At 37.6% G+C, this 23696-nt stretch overlaps 1 protein-coding gene across 1 annotated transcript in view; it reads right to left on the bottom strand.

Moving 5' to 3' along the window:
• Window positions 1-23696, bottom strand: part of LOC126251888 (hemocytin) — a 541167-nt gene that overhangs the window by 336543 nt on the left and 180928 nt on the right. Inside the window, exons 22-24 of the mRNA XM_049952591.1 lie at window positions 21975-22125; window positions 9139-9320; window positions 4997-5174 (exon numbers count right to left, since the gene is read on the bottom strand). Of these exons, the coding sequence (XP_049808548.1) occupies window positions 4997-5174; window positions 9139-9320; window positions 21975-22125 (511 nt within the window). The remainder of the gene's footprint in view (window positions 1-4996; window positions 5175-9138; window positions 9321-21974; window positions 22126-23696) is intronic.

Here is a 23696-nt window from a genome sequence, read left to right as displayed (position 1 = left end):
GCATGTACATGTTCACAGAAACAGACAATCTAGATCTCTATTATAACTGACTTGAAAATTTGATGAAATTAACAATATTATTGTGTACGACCAGAAATCAAGGAGTGAATGTAACAACACTGATAATGAAAAGTCTGGAGTGTAATATAATGAACTGAAGGAGTATATGTTCTGAAGGAAGACATTCTCCAAAAGCATAATATTTTCAGTCTTGCTTATGGTCCTCTAAGCCACTCAACACCTCAATTACACAGTGACTGGTTACCTTTATTCTTTTCATTAAATGAAACAATTATATACACGTGACAAAGAGCCTTCCTATTTTTTTTATTAATTGTGAGAGTAGAATGTTCATATTTTGTGGTAGGTATCAGCACAGGAAAACTGCAGAAGCCTTCACATCTTATTTAAAACAACAATAATAAAGTCAATTTCAAATGTTGGTACCAACCCAACTGTTTTTTGAGATGTATTTCCCTTAGTAGTAATTGTTTTATCTTCAGATTTAGTGGGGAATTGTTTATCAAGTTGCATACTACATGGCAAATTTCTGAATTTGAAGTTGCGGACAAACTGAAACTATCAAACAACAGTCTGTGATGATACATACTGCTGTTACCTATTAATGTTAGCGCCTTTAGTGCATAGACAGAATCACATATTTAGATTTTTTGTCATAACACATAGGAGGTGACAAATATATTAATATGGAAATATCACTGTATTTTTATTATATTCACTGAAGTTCCTACCATGACACAAACATCTCAGGAATTCACTGTACACTGTAACAGCTTTAACCCGTAACTACTATCACACGATTTGCTATCAAATGTACAGTTCGGCTTTAGAAGTCATTTAACAACTGAAAATGCTATATTCTCTTTCCTCTGTGAGGTACTGGATGGGTCAAACAAAAGGTTTTGAATGCTTGGCATATTTTTTGATTTAACTAAGGCATTTGATTGTGTTGATCACAAAATATTGCTCCAGAAGTTGGACCATTATCGAATTCGGGGAGTAGCTCACAATTGGTTCACCTCTTACTTTAGCAACAGTTACACTGTTGATAACGGCTGCAATGTGGGATCTGAGTGGGGTACTGTCAAGTGTGGGGGTTGCCCCAGGGATCAGTGTTGGGGCCACTCCTGTTCCTTATTTATATAAATGATATGACCTCTAGTATTACGGGTAATTCTAAAATATTTCTGTTTGCTGATGACACTAGCTTGGTAGTAAAGGATGTTGTGTGCAACATTGGCTTGGTTTCAGGTAGTGCAGTACATGACCTAAGTTCATGGCTTGTAGGAAATAAACTAACACTAAATCACAGTAAGACTCAGTTTTTACAGTTTCTAATATGCAATTCAACAAAACCTGACGTTTTAATACCACAGATCGGGCATATGATTAGTGAAACTGAACAGTTCAAATTTCTAGGTTTTCAGATAGATAGTAAGCCCACATTCAGGATCTTGTTCATAGCCTTAATACTGCCATTTTTCTATTCGAACGCTATCAGTCTACTTTGCTTATTCTCATTCACTTATGTTGTATGGTATTATATTTTGGGGTAACTCTTCCCATTCTAAAAGGATATTTATGGCTCATAAACGGGAGGTTCGGGCAATAAGTGGTGTAAGTTCTCGAACCTCTTGTCAACCCCTGTTCACGAGTCTGGGAATTTTGACATTGGCCTCTCAATATATATATTCCTTCTCTCATTTCTTGTTAACAATATTAGCTTATTCCCAAGAATAAGCAGCTTTCACTCGGTTAATACTTGGCAGAAATCAAACCTGCATTTGGATTGGACTTCCTAACTCTTGTGCAAAAAGGTGTGCAGTATACTGCTGCAACCATTTTCAATAAGCTACCGCTCGAATTCAAAAATCTTAGCAGTAATCCGCGTGCTTTAAAATTGAAACTGAAGAGTTTCCTCATTGGTCACTCCTCCTATTCTGTCGAGGAGTTCCTTGAAAAATGAAGCTGATTCTTATTGTATTGTTGGTTGCGTTTACTTAAACTTATGGACTGACATTTTTCGGGTTCATAAACATTTATTTTTATCTGTTATTACTTTTATGTTGTAATTTCATGTACTGACAAGTTCCATGACCTTGGAGATTTGTTCCTCAGTTGGGTCCTATGGAACTTGACGTGTAAATAAAATAAATAAAACCATCTCTCAGACCGTTACGAATTTTTGTGTCAAGACATTTCTCACACCCCTGCAAAGCCAAATTGACTCTTCCATGTATCTCTCTATTGGCTGACAAGCTACACGTGCCAGCATTCTTGCAGTGTTGCTGCTCTTTGTTTTGTAATTATTAGCCTTGGGAGGTCTCACAGACATACCATAGTATTTGCGTGCCACATTTTTGTTGCATGCCACTGTTTCTCCAAGGTGGGGAAAGCTGGACCTTCTATGCAACATGTGTTATGTGAGACAGATGTGGATGTTCAAGATCGACCAATTGAATCTTCAGATGAAGACTTTGATGACAGTGATAATGACCCTGATTTCGAGATATTTAGTGATCACGACACTAATTCAGAGCAGGAAACTGAGAGTGATGAAGATGTGACAGCTGATGATGATGATGGAGCATACTTCTTTGGTAAGAATAGATGTTTTCGATGGAGAAAAAAGCAGCTACCACCTAACGTAAGAACAAGGCAACCCAACATTGTCTTGTAGCTTCCTGGACTGCGACAGATGGTGAAAAGTCTTGGAGAAAACCCTGCTGTTTTGGAGGTACGGAAACTGTTCTTTAAACCAGTCATTCTACACAAAATCATTTGATGGACAAATCTGAAAATATCTAAACTTAGACCACAGTGTGCTAACGATCACTTATCCTATCTACAAGATGTTGATGTCACTGAATTGAAGGCTCTAATTGGTCTATTAGTGTATTCAGCCATTTTCAAGTCGTTTACAGCTTGTTTGCAACTGATGGAACAGGCAGAGATGTTTTCAGATGCACTGTTAGCAAAGAAAGATTTCTGTTTTTATTGTCTGCATTACGATTTGACAATCCGGATGATAGGGTGGAAAGAAAGAAAATAGACAAATCAGCAGCAATTTCACAAATCTTTCTGCATTTCATTGAAAACAGTCAACTTTGCTACTCTGTAGGTGCAACAGTGTGTGTCAATGAAATGCTTGTTCCTTTTCATGGAAAGTGTGGGTTTAGAATTTACATGCCAAACAAACCGGCAAAGTACGGCCTGAAAGTTCAGTGTTTGACTGAAGCTCACACAAATTACTTGTGCAATGTATACATTTATTCTGGAAAAGGCAGCGAGGGTCACACATTTCCCAGACATGAGAAAGGTTGCAGTGTTCCCACACAGGCTGTTCTTCTTGCTGAAACCCATTGAAAACACAAGGAGAAATGTTACAGGTGACAACTGGTAGTCATCAGTAGAACTAGTCAACGAACTTTCAAAAAAAGGTCTCACATACATTGGTACACTGAAAAAGAACAAAAAGGAGATCCCACAGAACTTCTTACCTAATAAGAAACATGGTGTGAAGACATCTGTTTACAGTTTTACGGAAGACATGACTCTGGTTTCCTTCGTGCCAAAGAAGTCTAAAGCTACAATACTGATCTCTTTTATGCACCATTCAGTAAACAATGATCCTGAATCAGGAAAACCTGACATCATCTTCTTTTATAACACAACAAAAGGTGGTGTGGACTGTCTTGACCAAACATGTGCAGTTTATTCGTCAAGTCGTCAGAAGAATACTTCACTTGCAATCTGAGCTTCAGACACCGAAAGAAGAATTCGAGAATTGATAAATGTGTGCCTTTTGCTCTTCTCGTCTGAAGAGGAAAACAATATATCCGTGTCAACAGTGTGGTGTTCCGATATGTCTCGAGTGTTCCAGGAAGGTCAACATGAAGTGTTTGCAGGTGGAAATTGACTGAAATATGATTCAGTGTCACATGAGAACACTTATTTAGTTTTTACTTGTAATTTTATAAGTAAAATGTGGCAAAGTTTCTCCAGTCATAGACTTATGGACTTAAATATTCGCTCTACACTGCAAAGATGAGTCATAAACTGAAAGTTGACTTCGCACACAATTTATCATAAGTCAAGTTGGATTTTTCTACCTAGTTAATTTGCCAATTTGTAATATAATCCCTCTGATGATATGTGTGTGAATAGAGAGCTAACTATTTGTTGTTATTTTCGTAACTCACAAGATAAAAATATACACCAAATTACACTTTGTTTTAGTTGTCAAAGTGTTTAAAATATTTCATTGTTTAAAAAAAGTCAAATTTCTACAAAGTCCACCTCTAAGAAGTGTAATGAACAACAGGAAGTCAAGAAACTATATATATTCAGCAAAATTCTGGTTTGATATATAAAATACAAAAATGCAGTCTGTGAGACCCCTCCACAGTAATTGTGTTCCTGTGAATGACTGTAGTAGTTAAGGGTTAGCTGCAGATGTACACAATTTTAAATCATGATGCTTGTTCTATTTTCACTCTAAAATGCCCTCAAATAGGAATGTAAAGACCCAAGGACTTAAAACGGTCACCTATTCTGAAAATATGTCCTGATTATGATGGTAAACCAAAAATTAAAGAGTAAAAAGTAACATAAACACTTATTCTCAATGACAAGTTACCTTGTATTCAAACAGTCACAGGCTTCTTTACCATCATTATAATTATAATAACATCTCAAATAGAGTTGTTTCAGGATCTTGAGGATTTGATAAAATACATGAACAGAAATGAAAATCTCGTTTTTCAACATTGGAACACAATAGTAAGGTAGTGAAATTTAGCAGCAGGTTTTTTCACTCATACACCTGTGTTGTTAGGCAAGAGTAGGTGCCAGAGATAGTAGGAGGCCAAAGAGGGTACCAATGAAGAAACTGATTTACATAAGTAATAATCTACATAAGCTTATGAATAGTTTGATTAGACAGACATAAACATGGTTTGTGGATAGTACCCACCTGTGTGGAGATCATGAAAGAATCATCATTAAGGGTCCCTTTGGCTAACACATAATCACAGTTACCCTGGAAGTCATACATACGGCCATCAAATGTCTTGTAATGGGAGTCACCCCATGCAGTACACAGTCCATCACAAATGTGTTCTGTACAGTTCCATTTGCCAGAGACACAAACACTGTAAACAGAAGAGCATATTCCAATTACATTATCTTGCTGATATCAGTGCTATCACCAATAAATGACTCAGTCTGTTTAATACATACTTCAGTACACATCTCGCGGGGGATAAGGAGCAGGGGGACTAATGGCATAGAACACACCTGCTTATATGGTGACTAAAATAGAGTACAAATGAAGTAAAAACAACATAGTACTCTCAAGAATGTGAACCTTAAGCTCTGGAAACTACTATATGAATATCAAGTTTTTTGTCCGTAAAGGCTTTCAATGGAAACTACAACAAACACCGGCAAAGGAAACAAAGGAAACTGAGACAGATAAAACAATAACAGTCATGTCAATTATGCTCCTATGTTATTTCAGCCAGAAATTATGAGTGGAATACAAAGTAAATAAACAATGGGAGAGATACGGTAAAAGAAAGAAAAATGGAGAGAGAGTGTAATGACAACCAACTCTCATATAGTGATACTGTGCACACATTCACTACATTGTTGTGGCACTATGGCCTGACGGGCAAGAATGGACATCTTAGGCAGAAGAGAGGGGAGAAAGGAAGAAGGGAGGAATGGCTTTGAATTTTAATTTACATGTTTGGATAGTTAGATTACAAATACAATCTTATCCTTTCCAGGCCTGGAAGGCAGGAGAGAGGTACTGGCAGACATGAAGCTGTGAGGGTGGATTGTGGGTTGTGCATGTTTAGCTAGTAGAGCAACTGCCAGCAAAAGGCAGGTCCCTGTCTTGCACACAGCCTTAACCTGCCAGTATATTTCAAAATACTATTCATTCTGTCAAAATAACAATAACAAATTGAATGAGACATTTTGACCATATTCTTCTAAAGGTTGCAAAGGAAATAATACAGTGACAGCTGTGGACAATGCTGATGACCAAACATATTTTGTATATATTTAGCATTTGGTATGACAGGTTTGAATGTGAATGCAGTCAGTGTTTGTCATTCACTGTCATCTTTATCTGAGCCTACATTATTTGTGAAGTTCTTTTTTTCTCTCGGGTATCAAGTATTTTCATATGAACTTTCCTGTTTCGTTAGAGCAGTCTGAGTGGATTTTATATTTACTAGAAAGTGGTGTTGGTTCTGTTGTCTGTTAATCCATTTTCTTTACATTCAGTCCTATGATTATTCACATAAGAGAAATTTTTTTATCAACTGATATTATCCTCTCTTGAATGTCATTATTTATTTCTCTTTGCCACTGTTATACTTTATGTAGCCAAATCATGAAATTTCATCCATACTTTGAAGAATCTCTCTCATGCCTATAGCACAGCATTTTATATTAAAAAGTTCCTACCCCAGGATACACATCAGCATAAACATCAAAATTTTTTGGAGTGCAAGCAAACCATTTATCTATAGACAACACAAAAGCATGCATGAATATTGAATAATCACTATAATTTTGTGTGTCATCTTTCTTCCTGACACACACACACACACACACACACACACACACACACACACACCAATTAAAAATTAGTGAATATGTCAGGTCAGGTTTATCTGTATTCTCCATCCGTATGGCCACCAGGAAATTCCCTGGGAGAGTTAATGATGCAGACAGTTAGCAGCAACAAACTGTACTGACCTAACAGAGATTAAGCTCTGCATCATAACTGGATGGAACTGTTGTTAGTAAGAACAGTTAAAGCCTCATGTACTTTGTCCTAAGGGTCTCCATTCCCAGCACCTACATGGTTCTCATATTCTCCTTTTGACCACTCAGCTTTTACTAAGACATTTCTGACTGTTTCATCTCCTCTGATTTAACTAACTTTTACTAAGTATCTTATATTGCAGGCCATCTATCTTCTACTTGTTTCTTCTGTTAGCCACTTCTTTAAGCATTGAACAGGTTTACAATATACCATTTTAATGTACTCTGTGGCATACGTTTGCTTAAATTTTTATCCAGCCTTGAACACTGTCTTCAATGTTGACCTAAACTCTGAACAACATAGTTTGTGTAACTCATAATTTCCAATAACATGTGAATTTCAGCAAAATTCATCACAGAAAATTATATTATGTGGAATCTGAAGGACATAACAGCATATGCAGTAGAGCCTCATTTATACATTGTTGAAGGGGGATTACAAAATAAATGTACAAGTCAGATTAAGATTACAATGAAACTTCTTAATACATCTGAATTAACTTTAAATGGCTGCAAACACAAGATACATATACTATCCAGTAGTAGGTATAGTAGTTCAAATAGCCTTATGCCTAAATTGTGGACAATTAAAGTTATTTTGCCCTAAAGAATGAATTAATAAATTGTGGTTTGTTTTTTGGAAGCAACACTACATTCATTCATAGACAAAGCATTCATATGCAGTTACTGTGGACACAGCTTGTTATCACTAATTTTTCTTGATCTTATGTAGTGTTCTGCTGCTTCCAATGCAGTAAGTGCTTCTGACCAGTTTAGGATCTCCCTACCCACTGTCCAGATGTGTGATAACACACTGACCTGGCATTTTGCTGTACTTTGCTCTTGTGGCAGCAATGATGCCCAATCCAGAGGTTGAAGATGGCTCGAAAAAAATGGTGGAAAAAATGCCAGTTCCATGTTGCTGTAGTGTTGGAGGGTGAACTGAACAACGATCCAGAAGCAAAAGTATTTTCCTCTTCTCATGAAGCATGTGGGTTTTAAGCTTTATGAGATGACTCTTGAAGAGGTTTGCAGTCATTCATGCCTTCTTGTTTGACTCATAGTTGGTGGGATACAATTTTACTCTCTTGAAACATTAATGTTTTGCCGATCTCCCAATGCCCTAGTGGCTGGAATTTATCAGAGCCACCTGTGTTTGTGGTAAAGAGTATCATAGCTCTTCGCTTGCTTCTATTTTCCCCAAAGCAGAGGTTGTCCTTAAATGCCAATCCTTTGTCCAACATTAAGTTAAAAATGTTCATGTGTAGTCTGTGTTGTACTTTGGAGTCTTGGAAGATCATGCTCTTTTGAACATGCTACAGCAACATTGTCAACACTGTTAGCTTCCTTATAAAATTTGTGGCCATTAATGACACATTTTACTTTGAAGCAGTGTAACCACTCAGATGAAGCTCAAACGTTTACAACATTTAACTTTTATGCAGATATTAAAACATTTACTTTAAGTATTGTGCCTCAAATATGCACATTAGCTGCATGCTACTACTGAAACAAAGCTTGTAGACATTTTTCCAATCACGAAAACTTTCCAGTATGATTACACATACATTTATCACCATTTGGCTTTTGACACTAGACCTTATCTATGTTTCATTGACCAATATGGTAGTTTAGGTAAAAAGTGGGATTTTGAGATGCTTTGTGAAGTTCACTTTACGTTCACTAGGACTTGTCTGAACTTCTTTGATTTTGTTTATTTTCTGTTTATGGAAAGACACCTTCTTTTGTTTTGTGATGTACATAGCATTTTCACATGAGCAAAAATTGGAAACTACACTTAAAAAATTAATTGAGTTCACCCCCACTCCTGTTTTCCTAGCTTCACTCAGTGTACTCTGCAACTGCTCACACTGATGTTAACTGCAATTGTATACCACTGGTACATATGGCAATTGTCTGACCACAGGCTGCATTCTCCCTCCTTACCTCCGAACTACAATTTCATAAACAACAGTGTCACCATTTGTATTGTAGCTACAGCCCACGATAATGACTGCATGTTTACATGCACACAGCAAACAGCCACTGGCCACACTATATACAAATCTTTTTGTGACAATTTCTTGGTCTTTAAAATGTATAAGTGTGACAAAAATTACTTTGGGGCACTAAAAATACTGTAATAGAATAAAAATTTGAAAATGTGTAAATGGAAAATGTGAAAGTGTGGTAAGTTTTTATACAAAATTGAAAAAGTGCACAATATGCAGTGTACAAGTGCAAAAATATAAAGGTGAGGAATATATTAATTACCATTCATTACAATCATTCTGAATTGTGCCTCCATCAGGATAGCTTTGACCTCCATGATGGCAAGCGCACTGCGATGGAGGGATGCAATTTCCAGTCTCAGTATCACGAACCAAGCCTTTCTTGCAAGTGCAGCCAGCAATACATCTCCCTCCTTTACGAGCTTTTGTTGGATTATGCATGTTCTGAAAAGATAAACACATATTCCAGCTTACTGCTTAAAGATACTCATTTCCATTTATAAAACAAATAAGCACAAGCTATTAACCAAATGTTTCAGCTGTCCTACCTGCTTAACAAAATGCTATTATTTTATTTATAAGTTACATTCCTTTTCATGCACCATTGGCTGCTCCTTCACTGTGCAGAATCAAGATACTCAAAAAGTTAAAAACTGCAGTACAATAAGAAAATTTCTTCACATCTCTCACATGAATTTCATGTACTAACTTCTCTCATTAACAATGTTGTATCAGTTGAAAAACTGATCATTATCAAATGTATATGCAATTATGTAGTGGTTGTCAGGGAACTGGAAGTCAACATTAAGAAATACAGCATGAGATTCAAATATCTGCAGGATGAATTCACTTGTGTGTCTTCACCATAGTCCCAGACGATAGGAATATTAAAACAAATTTTGATTTCTCATTACTTCTGGATACTGAAGGGACTACTAAAGGAAAATGTGGGATTAGCCACAACAGGGTCCACAACCATAACACATTTTTTGGCAGAAATAAGTTTCCTGCATTGAGTGTTATTCATTTCCACTTTATTTTTATTTTGTCTGCACCTTAGAAAATGGCTACTGTTTGCACTGTAGCAAATATTGTGGGTACAGCTCTCAAGCCCATGAAAATATATGACTACATTACCAAGGTAAACATGTAAGAGCAAAATGGCAGTTTAATATTAGTTTAATTAGACAATCATAAATAAACTTATGCAGTGTGAGCTACATGACTGTTTTAATTAAACAATAATGAAATAAACGTTCATTATCACTCTGTTGATATGGTCAGGTGTTATCCCACAATAACAACCCACTCAAAGCATTAAGCGGTGCAGCTGCATCAGATCCCAGCCGATCGCTTGTTTGGTTACTCATTATCGTGTAGACAACTGCCTCATTGTGGGACTGTGCCGCCAACTCGTAACGTGGGTCATTCTCTTGCATGGATCGTAAATTTTTTCTGACTTGGTGCACTGTTTATTTTATGCTACTGCTGCTCACTTGGGTGTATGACAAGGCAATTTATAACTGTGTTAGCTGAAGCAATAATGAAGGAATAGATATGAGCTCACAATTGTGAAACAACAATGGAATGGTGCAAAACAATTTTATTTGTGTTTGGCACACTTTATGCATAGTTGTATGCACTCAAGGGTTAATGGGTTAAATATTTTGTTTAAAAATAAACACCCAGATGAAACAGCACAGCAGACAAAATAAAAATATAATGGAAATGAATACTAGACAATGCAGTTGCTATACGCAGTCCGGCCTCAGCAGAAGAGACAGTGGTCATGTGTGTGTAGTTGTGGTTGTGTGAATGTATATGTGTTCTCTATTGTAGAAGAACGCCTTGTGGCTGAAAGCTCAAATGTATAGCAGTCTTTGTATTGTGCCTGTCTGTAGCCTAATGTCTCCCCTATGTGGTGAGTGGCAATGTGTCCTTTCCATGACACTGTCGCCAATGCAGGAAGCTTATTTCCTTCATAAAAGTATGAGTAATGTGTCCTTTTGCCCCACCGATCATGCACTGTTCGGTTATCAAAAACACCATCCTTAAATACAGTGAAAATTACTTAAGTAACCTTGATTCCCAGTTGTATAGTAGACAGTACCCTATTGCCACTACAGTACAATGAGAAATTATATGCCTATCCAGTATAGTATTTAACAAATTGTCAATATTGTATAATGACATACCCTAGATTTTAACTGTATTCTACTACATATTACATTACCAATGTGTGATAGCATAATTTAATTTCTTTGTGGTACACTGTGATGTCTTGGTGAATTCTGAATTTCCACTTTATATCTGTGGTAGTAGTTAAGTATTCTGTTTAGAACAGAAAAATTGAGTATTATGTACTTGGTAAAATCCACAGATAAATGTTGGGAAGCTTTCTGTTCAACTTAAAGCTGCTACATAAATATTGTATGTCCTCTATCAAACAGAAATACTGTGAGGAAGAGTGTGGGATGAGGCTTAAAAGAACTGATCACACCAAACATTAAAGGAGTATGCTAGGAGCTGAAACTTTCTTGCATGTATGGTACTGCTGTGCTTGTGTGGTTCAGATGAACAACACAATGTTCCTTCAGACCTGTACGCATGTCCAACAGAACAGGTACTGCAGTGACTACAGCCATCCTCAATTACATTCACAGTTGCGAATATGGAAAACCATCAGCTGTATAATGGAATGATAACAATGAAAACTTGTGCTCGACCAGGAGTCGAATCTGGATTTCCCACTTATCGTGAGTGGTTGCCCTACCATTACACTCTCCTCTGAGCATGACTCATGGCCAGACCCAAACTTCTGTATGTTATCACCCATGTGTCTACTACCTGTACTAACCCTGTACAGGGGAGACATTTCAATTTAAATTCATTTGCCTGGTGTCGCTGGATAAATACAATATTGCAGTGCCTGTGTTGTTGAGAAGTACAATGCAACGTTCCTTTGGACATGCTTGCATGTTTGAAGAAATACGCACTGCAGCGACTGCAGACATAATAAAATACATGAAGTGTATTCGCATTTATGGACATGGACAACCAGCAGTTATATAATGGAATGACAACACTGAAAATTTGTCCCAATCTGCCACAGATTTTCATTTAGATTATTCCACTATATAATTCATTTAGATTGTTCCATTATACAACTGACAGTTGTTCTAATTTGTAAATGTGAACACATTCCATGTATTTCTTGCATGTGGTACTAAAAAATTAAAAGCAAAACCAATATGAAGTCTACAGGAGTAGAAAGAGAGACTACCACAGACTGTTAAGAGGAGTGAAATTAATGCAGTTCAACAAAGCACATGAAAGCTTGCATAATATACCAAAGACTGTCTCCTTGTTTGCTAAAGCAGATATAGACAACCTCTTAAACTACACAAGAACATCTCAAGAAAAGCAATTTATAAGGCTAAACAAATGCACAAAAACAGGTATGTAAGTGAATCCACCATGGCCTTGTGAGACATTGTCAAGGGAACACTACAAATCAGTAACTACTAGATACAGCTGGAATATATATATTACAATAACAGTCTAGTAGCAGACACAACAAAAATGTATGATACATTTAATCCACACTTCATCAGGATTGCTAACAGCTTATCATTAGCACACATATTCTCTTCTAAAATATTCGAAACAAATAGCACAACAGTAAAATAACTTTTTCTAGTACCATCAATGTAGGAAAAGATAGATTGCTAATTACAAAAAAGAAGACATGTTAAGTTGGAGACAGGCATAATTACAAGACACAGTTTTCAGCCACAGCCTTCATAAGTAAAAGACACACACACACACCATTCACTGACACAATCAAGCACATCTCATACCCACGCAACCACCAACTCAAATATCTCGGGCCGGAATGCAACTGTCACATGGGATGCAATCAGCAATCTAGAAGGGATGGGGAACGGGAAGGGGAAGGGTTAGTAGTGTACAGGTGGGGGGAGAGACGAACGCTGTCTGGTGGAGTGTACAGGGTCTAGAATGCCAGTAGGTGCAGTGTCAGGCAGATACATTGGCAGAGCATGCCAAATAAAATGCCAAATAAACAGGGTGGGAGATGAGAATGGGGAGGCAATGATAGGTCAGAGGTGGTGGAAACTACTGAGTAGAGTTTGTGCAGACAGTATGTCACCATAGGTTGAGGCTGCAATTATTACGGGAGTGGACAATGTGTTGTAAAAATAACTCCCATCTGCGTAGTTCAGAGAAGCTGGTGGTGGAGGATTGGGTCCAGATGGTGTGGGTAGTGAAGGAGCCACTGAAATCAAGTGGGTTATGTTCAGATGCATGTTGTACCAAAGGGTGATCCACTTTGCTCTTGGCCACAGTTTAGCACTGGCCGTTCATCCTGGTGGACAGCTTGTTGGTAGTCATACCAATATAAAAACCTATGCAATGATTGTAGCAGAACTGGTAAATGACATGGCTGCTTTTACAGGTGGCCTGGCCCCCGACAGGGTAGGATAAATCAGTGACAGGACTGGAATAGGAAGTGCTGGGTGAGTACATTGGGCAGGTTTTGCACATGGGCCTTCCACAGGGATATGATCCTTACGGCAAGGGTTGGGATTGGGAGTGGCCTAGGGATAGAATAGGATGTTGTGGAGGTTCGGTGGGCAATGGAACATCACTTTAGGAGGGGTGAGAAGTATCTCAGGTACGTTGTTCCCAATTTTAGGACACGATTATACATAATCAGAGCCCTGGCTAAGGTGGTGGTTCAGCTGTTCCAGTCCAGGGTGGTACTGAGTGAAAGGGTTGACAGCTGTCAAAATGCAGGTACTGTTGGTGGTTGGTGAGTTTCATGTGGACAAAGTTGCAGATGAGAAAGGTGGCACGTTGGGTTGAGGAGGAACACTTAAAGCAGATGGGAGAAGAGCTGTTGAGGTTGTGGAGGAATGAAGATAGGGTGTCTTGGCCTTGAGTCCAGATCATGAAGACATCATCAATGAACCTGAACCAGACTAGGGGTTTGGTTTTTGGGAGGCTATGAAGGCCTCCTCTAGATGGACCATAAAAAGGTTGGCATAGGAGGGTACATGCTGGTGCCCAAGGCTGTGTTGCAGATTTACCTGCATCCAAACAAGAAGTTTTGAAAACTATAACGTCAATGAAACAGTCCTATGCTTTTGGAACAGATCAGTCACGCAGCTTTGTAATAAAAAAAAGATCAAACTGCAAACTCCCCAAGCACTATATAACAATACCATCTGTTCTCTGTACTCTGGCATTTTTCCTGAAGCTTTCAACTGTTTCATATAGTGTACTTATTCTGGAGATTATCACACACAAAGAGTTTATGACACTAAAAAGAATCTTAAAGATAATGTGAAAGTGCTACCTCATAATCCCAAAATCAATATTCAAGTCATTAAATATTTTATCCATTCCATTTAATCTTTGAGACAGTCACATTTATAAAAAAAAAGTGTCTGCATCAGTTCCAATTGAACAATGATATTCATTGCTGTCACACTCTAACCGTCAACAACCTCCACCCAAAAAACCACAGACTTAGCAACTATTACCTCAGTCTGAGATACATGGGGAGTCTACTTTACAATATATTGGATGTTACCATATGAAATAAAAATGGCTCTTTTAGAAAAACTGTCACAAACTTACTCTTCCACCATAGTTTCTAGTTTGTGAACAACTACATGGAGACCAGAACGAGATTTTCACTCTGCAACAGAGTGTGCGCTGATATGAAACTTCCGTGGCAGATTAAAACTGTGTGCCAGAACGAGACTCGAACTCAGGACCTTTGCCTTTTAGGCAAGTGCTCTACCAACTGAGCTATCCAAGCACAACTCACGAGCCATCCTCACAGCTTCAATTCTGCTGGTACCTCATCTCCTAGCTTCCAAACTTCACAGAAGCTCTTCTGTGGTTTGCAGAAGAGCTTCTGTGAAGTTTGGATGGTAGGAGACGAGGTACTGGCAGAACTGAAGCTGTGAGGATGGCTCGTGAGTTGTGCTTCGATAGCTCAATTGGTAGAGCACTTCTCCACAAAAGGTAAAGGTCCTGGGTTCAAGTCTTGTCCTGGCACGCAGTTTTAATCTGCCAGGAAGTTTTACACAGAGGTCAGTTTATATTAGCATGCTACATTCAATTATTCTAACCACCTATAGCACCTACTTATTCCTGATGATAATACAGTCAAGGGAAATTTATGTATGCAATTGTTTTCACATACGAGGGTTGTTTTTTAAGTAAGGGCCGTTCGCGTGTATAGTCCCGTAGTTCGCGCGGACGCTGCAACAAGCCACCGCGCCACTTGCCGGCATCCTTCCCGTTCACACTGCTGCAAGTTGCAGCTCTGTAGCAGATGTGTACGCATCGCTGTGCTACTTTATAATGTTTACGATTATTGAATCGCCCGCCGCATGTGAGATATGGTCAGTGATACGTTTTTTGACCGCGAGAAGCCTATCAGCAGCAGAAATTCATTGTCAGTTAACAGAAGTTTATGGCTTGAATGCAATGAGTGAAGGTAAAGTGCGTCAATGGGTTAGAGAGTTTAAAAATGGCCGTCAAAACGTCCATGACAAATAACGCTCAGGCCGGCTCTCTGTGATCACTGATGATTTGGTGGCTGCAGTCGAAACAAAGATTCATGAGGACAGAAGATTCACAATTTCCACTCTTTCTTTGGAATTTCCACAAGCGGTTTTCACCTTTTCCGGTACCTGAAACACCATCTTGGCGGGCAGCGCTTCAATGACGAGGATGAAATGAAAGCGGCCGTGAACTCTTGGCTGTCGGAGCAGGCGGCCGAATTCTTTGAAGAGGGAATTAAAAACTTAGTTGTATGGTATGACAAGTGCTTAAGTAAACAAGGCAACTATGTAGAAAAATAGGTAAAAGTGTGTAGAATCAGAAAATAAAAGTATTTTTACAAAAGTATTTGTATCTTTTTTTAAAAATAAAAACGGCCCTTACTTAAAAAACAACCCTCGTATTATAATATAGTCAAAGTAAAAATATACATTCAGTTGCTTTGGATGTAGCCTAATTGCAAATGAAGAAGTAAGTTTAGAATTCAACATCTAATCGACAAAAAGGCCATTACAGATGGAATACAAGCTTTGATTAGGGATGGATGGAGAAGGAAATTGCCTGTGACCTATAGTAAGGATCCCTCTCAGCATTTGCCTCAAGTGATTTGGGAAAATCATGAAAATCTAAGTATGAATGGCCGGACGGGTATTTGAACAGTTGTCCCCCTGAATGAGAGTCCAGGGTGGCAACTCATGCACCAACTTGCGACCTATTGACAGTGTGTTTTAACAAGACATTTCTGAGGCAGTTGTTCTGGTCTTACTATATGTAATTACCTCACAATGTCCTACAATGTCATGCATTTTACATATTAATACAATTTACTGGATTAATAAACAGCAAATAACAAATGATGGAAACATATTACTTAGAAAGGAAGGAAAGGAATTTGTAACTCCCATAAAGTCAGTTTCTTTTTCAGTGAGCACTACATAATTATAATAGACAAACTTATAGGATTAAAGTTATATCAAGGAAAAGAATAGAAAATAATTTAAATGTAATAGGATGTTTATTCATTTTTCCTACAAACGAGACTGAAATTGGAAAAATAATCAGGACAATAAAAGCAAAAAATCCATAAAGGTTTGATTGCATGTCTATAAGAGTTATTAAGCAGGCCTCTACTGTTCACAATCTTTAGTACGGTTACTGAAATTTTTAATAAATTAGCCTATGGAAGAAAGAAGTTTCCCTGAACACCTTAAGTGAGTCAAGTGATTCACCTGCACAAAGGATGCAAGATGTATGACCTTGCAAATTACAGACCCCTGAGTGCTATTACCTCAGTATAGAAACAGTCACAAAATACATATTGGTGCAGTTCACTGGTATAAATAACTTCTTACATGATACCTAAAATACCTTCTGTAACCAAAGGTTAACCAATAAGTTAATTCAGATTTCAGGAGTCACATAATTATAGCATTAAATAAACAAAACAAAGTCTGTGGGTTGTTTCTAGATCTCCCCAAATGTTTCAGTTGTGTATGTAATAATACACTGTAGCAAAATCTTTATCAATATGGCATGAGAAGGAAAGCAGGTGACATGATACAATCCTTTGTGAAAAACGCAAGACAGCATGTGGAAATAAAACATATAATGGGAAAAACTGTAAATACCTGCTCTAGCTTCCAACAAGTTAACCACAGTGTGCCTCAAAGGTCAGTATTAGGTCCACTGTTTTTCATTCTTTAGATAACTGATATAAGATTATCAGAGGGTGCAAACGTCATCATGTACACTGATGACACATATATTATAACTAGTAGAAGCAATGATAATGAAAATGAGAAATGACATGCTCTGGTATCACATCTAATCATTCTTCAGTTTTTGATCCTGTATTTTCTTGCAGTCAAGGCATCCTCAAGGAAGAGGCGGGTTAAGGGGATGGGGGGGGGGGGAGGAGTAAGAGAGGCATTTACACTCTCCCCTCCCCACCCCACCCCACCATTTCTCTGGAATCTGGAGTAAACAGTTTTTATACATTACAGAATCTTCATAGACCTTAAGGAGTGATTTCTAATGAGTGGATAACCACGAATTCTCTGAGATATAATATTATGTATTTTGTGTCACCAATTGGATTTAGCTTTTGTGGCATTACATGTCTTGAAATTGACTAACTTATTTACATCAAAAATAGCAATTTTGGAGTCTTGCACCCCTCCCCAACTCTCCAGGGAAATTTCTGCAGGTGCCAATGCCTGCAGTGCTCTAGTGGGGCTTGTAATTTATTAAATTCTATTAACTTTTCATGGAGCTATTCAACCTCTCCATAAGAAAGTGAGCATGTTAATGCACAGACTTAAATGATTTCTACAGAATGTATTCCATTTCTTTGTAAAGCAAGTCTTGCTATTATGTCTCAGATTCCTTCTATATATTTTTAATCTTCTTGTTTATAATTAATCTTACATCTGAAGTTTCCCCTGTTGAGTTCCTCTGTAGTAAAACTATGACCTGACCTCCATTTGGTCTTCATTTTTTGGCGTACATTTGAACCACTGTCTCTGATTTCATCTCATTTACTTTCTCTTCCTCAGTTCTATGACACTATCTACGTAGTTGCAAAAGTATCTGGGCATGTCTCATGGCCTGATGCCACTGTTTGTATTTTCTCAGTTCACTACTCTGAATACACTTTCGCAGTAGCCAGGATACTGATGTCCCAGAAACTCATCTGTTAGAAGGGTCTTCAACAACCATAGCCACAGTATACATGTGAGTGTACTTAACATCAGCACAGCTATACTCATATGAATTTCAGCCCTGGACTAAGTACTTATGAACTGCAGAGCCTGAGACCAACACCACCAGTTCAAATGCTGATCACTTGTCAACAGAGTCCTCTAGTTGCTGATCAATACTATTATCTGGCAACTCAAGTCAATCTTTTCGTCACCTGTCATAGATTTGAGAGAATAGCAGATTCTGAGTGACCATACTGTCTGCAGTGTGGGTTCGTAAGAAGCCTAATTGCATTTCTTCCCCACAAAGTGATCCATCAAGATTGTTACCTTAGGTTTTCTATTATTTCCCTAAATTGCTTAAGACAACTAACAGTTGCACAGCGTGAACATTTGTACTTGGGGTTGGTATCTATTCTGTTAGCACCCTTAATCCTCACAAAGATTTAATTAATGTCTCTTCCCCATAATTCTTAGTACAGTGATATTTTGTAGCTTTAGATGACTTTTTTGAGAAAGTGATACAAATATCTTAGTGAGAGACAGGGATATACTAAGGTAATCCAAAATACCCTACAACATTCTACAATTCTTGCAAGTTACTGATGATCAATGCATCTGCAATGAACATATGTTTCAAAAATACATTAGTCAAAGTTCAGTAAGTCAACAGAACTTGATAAAAATGAAACATTTCTACAAAATTTGTAAGTTGTGAAGAACAAATAGCCACTTACTCAGCAGATAGAAATTTTCATGAATATTTCTTTCACTTATGGTAAATTTAAGATTTATTATTATAGCAAGCAACCTACATCCAGTGAGGCCTGGCATGAAGTTGGCGTTCCAAAACATCCCAAAGGTGTTCTATAAGATTCAGGTCAGGACTCTGTGCAGGCCAGTCCATTACAGGGATGTTATTGTCGTGCAACGTTTCCGCCACAGGTTGTGCATTATGAACAGGTGCCCGACTGTGTTGAAAGATACAACTGCCATCTCCAAATTGCTCTTCAACATTGGGAAGCAAGAAGGTGGTTAAAACATCAATGTATTCCTGTATTGGGATACTGCCATGCAAAACAACAAGGGATGTAAGTCTCCTCCATGAAAAACATGACCACACCATAACACCACTGCCTCCAAATTTTACTGTTGGCATTACACACAATGGCAGATGACGTTCACCAGGCATTATCCATACCAACACCCTGCGATCAGATTGCCACATTGTGTACCATTATTCGTCACTCCACACAACATTTTTCCACTGTTAAATTGTCTAATGTTTACAATCTTTACACCAAGCAAGGCGTCATTTGGCATTTACCGGTGTAATGTGTGGCTTATGAGCAGCTGCTCAACCATGAAATCCAATTTTTCTCACCTCCTGCCTAACTGTCATAGTACTTGCAGTGGATCCTGATGCAATTTGGAATTCCTGTTGATGGTCTGGATAGATGTCTGCCTATTACAGATAACAACCCTCTTCAACTGTCAGTGGTCTCTGTTAGTCAACAAACAAGGTCGGCCTGTATGCTTTTGTGCTGTACGTGTCCCATCATGTTTCCACTTCACTAAGATACAGGAAACCTTGGACCTAGAGATGTTTAGGAGTGTGGAAATCTCATGTACAGATGTATGACACAAGTGACACCCAGTTACCTGACCACATTCGAAGTCCGTAAGTTCCGCGGAGTGCCCCATTCAGCTCTCTCAATATTCTAATGACCACTGAGGTCACTGATATGGAGTGCCTGGCAATAGGTAGCAGCACAAGGCACCTAATATGCAAAACACATGTTTTTGGGGGTGTCCAGATATTTTTTATCACATAATGTAGAAAAACTATCAGACAGTTCATATTCAGACAGCTCCTACTCTTCTACTGGGTGACACAGAATAACAGGAATGTTTGAAATGAGTAGTGGCAGCCATGGGCAGGTGGCAGCACTACAGGTTCATGATAGTTAGCGAGTAAACAGTCCACCATTACAGTAATCATGGATCAGTGGAACAGACACAGCATGCGTTAGCCATAAAAATGTTTTATAAAAACAATGATAGTTTGGTAGTGGCACAGAAGGAGTTTTTATGTTTTTATAATTTAGGACATCATGATGCTGTTCCGTCAAAACATTCAATAAGATGTTGGATCAATAACTTTGAAGAGACTGGATCTGTCCCCAAGAAGAAACCAACACGATGACCAAGAAGTGTGCATTCTGCAGTGAACACTGATGTTGTACGCAAGTCTGTCTTACGGAGCCCACGGCATTCAATTCATAAGCAAGCAGCAGTGGTAGGAATGTCCCAGGAGAGTGTTCACAGAATTCTTCATCTTGATTTAAAATTTCATCTGTTCAAACTACAGATGGTGCAACAATGAAGGACAATAATTACTGGTTACGATTAGGATTCTGTCAACAAATGATAAAAATAAAAAATGACGATGAATTTCTAAAAAAGTTGTGGATGTCAGATGAGGCACATTTTCATCTCACAGGTTATGTGAATAAACAGAACTACCATTACTGGGCAAACACAAAACCCAATGACGTTCAAGAGTGCCCTTTACATGGTAGTAAAGTGACAGTATGGTGAGGTGTTTCATCACATGGGATTATCGGACCGTATCTTTTTGCAAATGAACAAGGAAACACAATAACTGTCAATGCTGATCGTTACATGGAGATGTTATAAACTTTTGTTACACCTGCATTGAACAACTTTCCAAACATTCAAGAAGTCTGGTCTCAACAGGACTGAGCAACATCACACACTGCATGACAATCAATGGCGAGACTTGTTTGGCAACCACGTGATCTCACTATTCGGTAACATTCCCTAGCCCCCTAGACTGTCAGATTTATCCGTTTGTGATTATTTTCTTGTGGGGCTACCTCAAGAGCAAAGTCTACACGACTTGACCAAGAGCCCTGGACGAGTTAAAACAAAGAATTCGGGATGCAGTTTACAGTATCCCAGCTGAGATATTGCAGTAGTCAATGAAGAACCTCAACAACAGATTTCACAAGTGTATTCATACAGGAGGACACCATCTTAAGGACATAATTCTTAAAAAAATGATAAATGCCACAAATGTTTCATAAATGGCAAAGCTGTAAGGTTTCAATTACTATGAATGCAATTTCTTTCCTTCATCACTTCTAGTTTTACTGGATTGGGAAATGTTCGCATTTTTCTGTGTCACCATGTATAAGAAGACTCTGTGACACTTCTTGAATCTTTCACTTTTCACTATATTTTTAGTTCACACTGCCCTACTGTGAAAAGGTTGCAAGGAACTGTCTATCACTTAAGGTAGTATTGCACTAAATAGTATATAATGCAGAAAAAGCAAAGAAGTGATCACAAACGCATTCTTATGCTAATAAATATACTAGAGATACATCAGTTTGGTGGCTAGTAGCTGTTTAACAAATTATTTATATCAGTTTGTACCAAAATTAACATTTTCATAGTTCTTCCTAGACATCTTCATTACAGAATACATAATTTTACAGAGCTTATCTCTTCATTTACTTCTTTTTCTTTCTTTTTTACATCACCACAGTTCCCTTGTTATTCCTGTTATCACTTCAATAACAAAGGACAATGAGACAAAACTTATAATCTATTTTTATTTTCATGTTACCAAAGTACTTGAACAACAAGCATTAAGGCAAACCTACATGATATTCAATGCTCAAGTCTTGTCATAAAAGCAGGTCAGAAAATCATATTACAGAAATTAATTCCAAGTATGGTTTCAAAATATCCTTGTAATTTTAATACATACCTTACAAGTACGGACTTCTGTGGGAGAACACATCGTAAATTCCTCACCAAGGTCAGCTCGGCATTTCTTTAGGCTTGCAGTTAGATTACCATGTTGTTTTTGCTCTTCTGGTGTTGCAGGTCGACATGACCATTTTGCAGCAGAACACTCACTGATGAAAACACATTCATTATTAAGCAGTTCTGTGCATTAAACTGACAATTATTATAAAAACAAACAATGCTGATTATTTAGTTAGTGCAACATCATACAATACATAACATTAACAGAAAACTGAGAGAGTTGGAGTTTAATATCTTATTGATGACATGGTTATTATGGATGGATCACTTGGTTGGTTAGACATAGATGGAGAAAAAATGGCTGTAGCTTATTCAAAGAAACTAGCTTAGAATTCAGATGAAGTATTTTAGGACATTAACAAATTAGTACTTCACACTTCATTAGCCTTTATGATATCATAACAATCCTACAAGAAACTGCAAGTTTTCATAACTTGCCAAACTGAAAAAGTGATTAACAGATATAAGCAACAAGAATTTAAGAGACTCTGTTCAGGAAATGAGAAGTAGGCATTTGGTCTCACACAGCAAAACTGATGTACAGAGGGAGCAGAGGTATTTCATGGATGTTTGTGGATGAGCAGTGTTGTTTTACAGGACTAAGATGGTGTGTTGTATGGCTTGGTGGAATTTGAATGAACAGTTGGACTATCTTTGTGAAAGGAAGAGTGCAGCTGGAAATGGGAATTCTGATGGTCAGGAAAATGGGTGGGAGAGATTCCCTGAGCTAGGCAGCAAGAGTTCCATGCCACTTCTATTTGCTGGATAGTGCTTTGCCTCCATAAACATTATTAGATTAAATCGTGGATTTTTCATAGATTTATAGACTCTCATCACTGGTATATCACTGCAGCACATGTATACAATAAAATAAATCCCATATTAAAGTCACACGAGCCAAATAAAGGATAAGAAAGTCATGTAAAGACTGATGTGTTTAAGTCATACATTTATCCAAAGACCGAATGTGGGTTGTGTGGCCAAATTAGTACGTAAGTATTTTTTCATACAGATATAGGAAAATGTTGTCAATATCAAGAAATAAAAGCACAGTTTGGTGAAGAATATACAGTGCAACAAAAATTATTGGTCATTTTTCAGTACAAACCCTAAAAATAAACACTGAAAGCCACAATGTACAAAACCCATGAGATTTAAATTAATAAGAATATAATAAATCAAAATAATATACAATGTATGGCAAAGAGAATAAGAGCAGAATGTTTTTGCATAATTACATAAAATTAACATTTTACATAAACAATGACACTACAGTTTTTTCCTGTAAGATTTAATAACTATTTATTGCATCTGACCTAACCAAAAACTCACATGTTATAACACGTTTAGCATGAGATATTTGAAAACAGCATCCTTGAACATGATAATATAACTACAGACTGAATAATAAAATCTGTTTTCTCTGCTCAAATGTACACATATGGCCATGTTCTTTCATGCCAGTGCTGCACAAACTGTAAGATCTTCTGCATGGAAAACTCTATAGTCTGGAACATTGTCTTGTTATGGAAATACAATGAGTACATTGATCAGTTAAAACAGTATGACCACCTGCTTAATAACTCATTGGCCCATCCTTGGAACAAACTAACAAACAAACAAACAAAATACAGCAGTTAATCTGTGTAGCATGGATCTG

This window comes from Schistocerca nitens, chromosome 4 (assembly GCF_023898315.1).
Source record: "Schistocerca nitens isolate TAMUIC-IGC-003100 chromosome 4, iqSchNite1.1, whole genome shotgun sequence".
NCBI classification, from domain to species: domain Eukaryota; kingdom Metazoa; phylum Arthropoda; class Insecta; order Orthoptera; family Acrididae; genus Schistocerca; species Schistocerca nitens.
The sequence above is the reverse complement of the archived record's forward strand: the minus strand, read 5'-3'. Positions and strand labels throughout refer to the sequence as shown.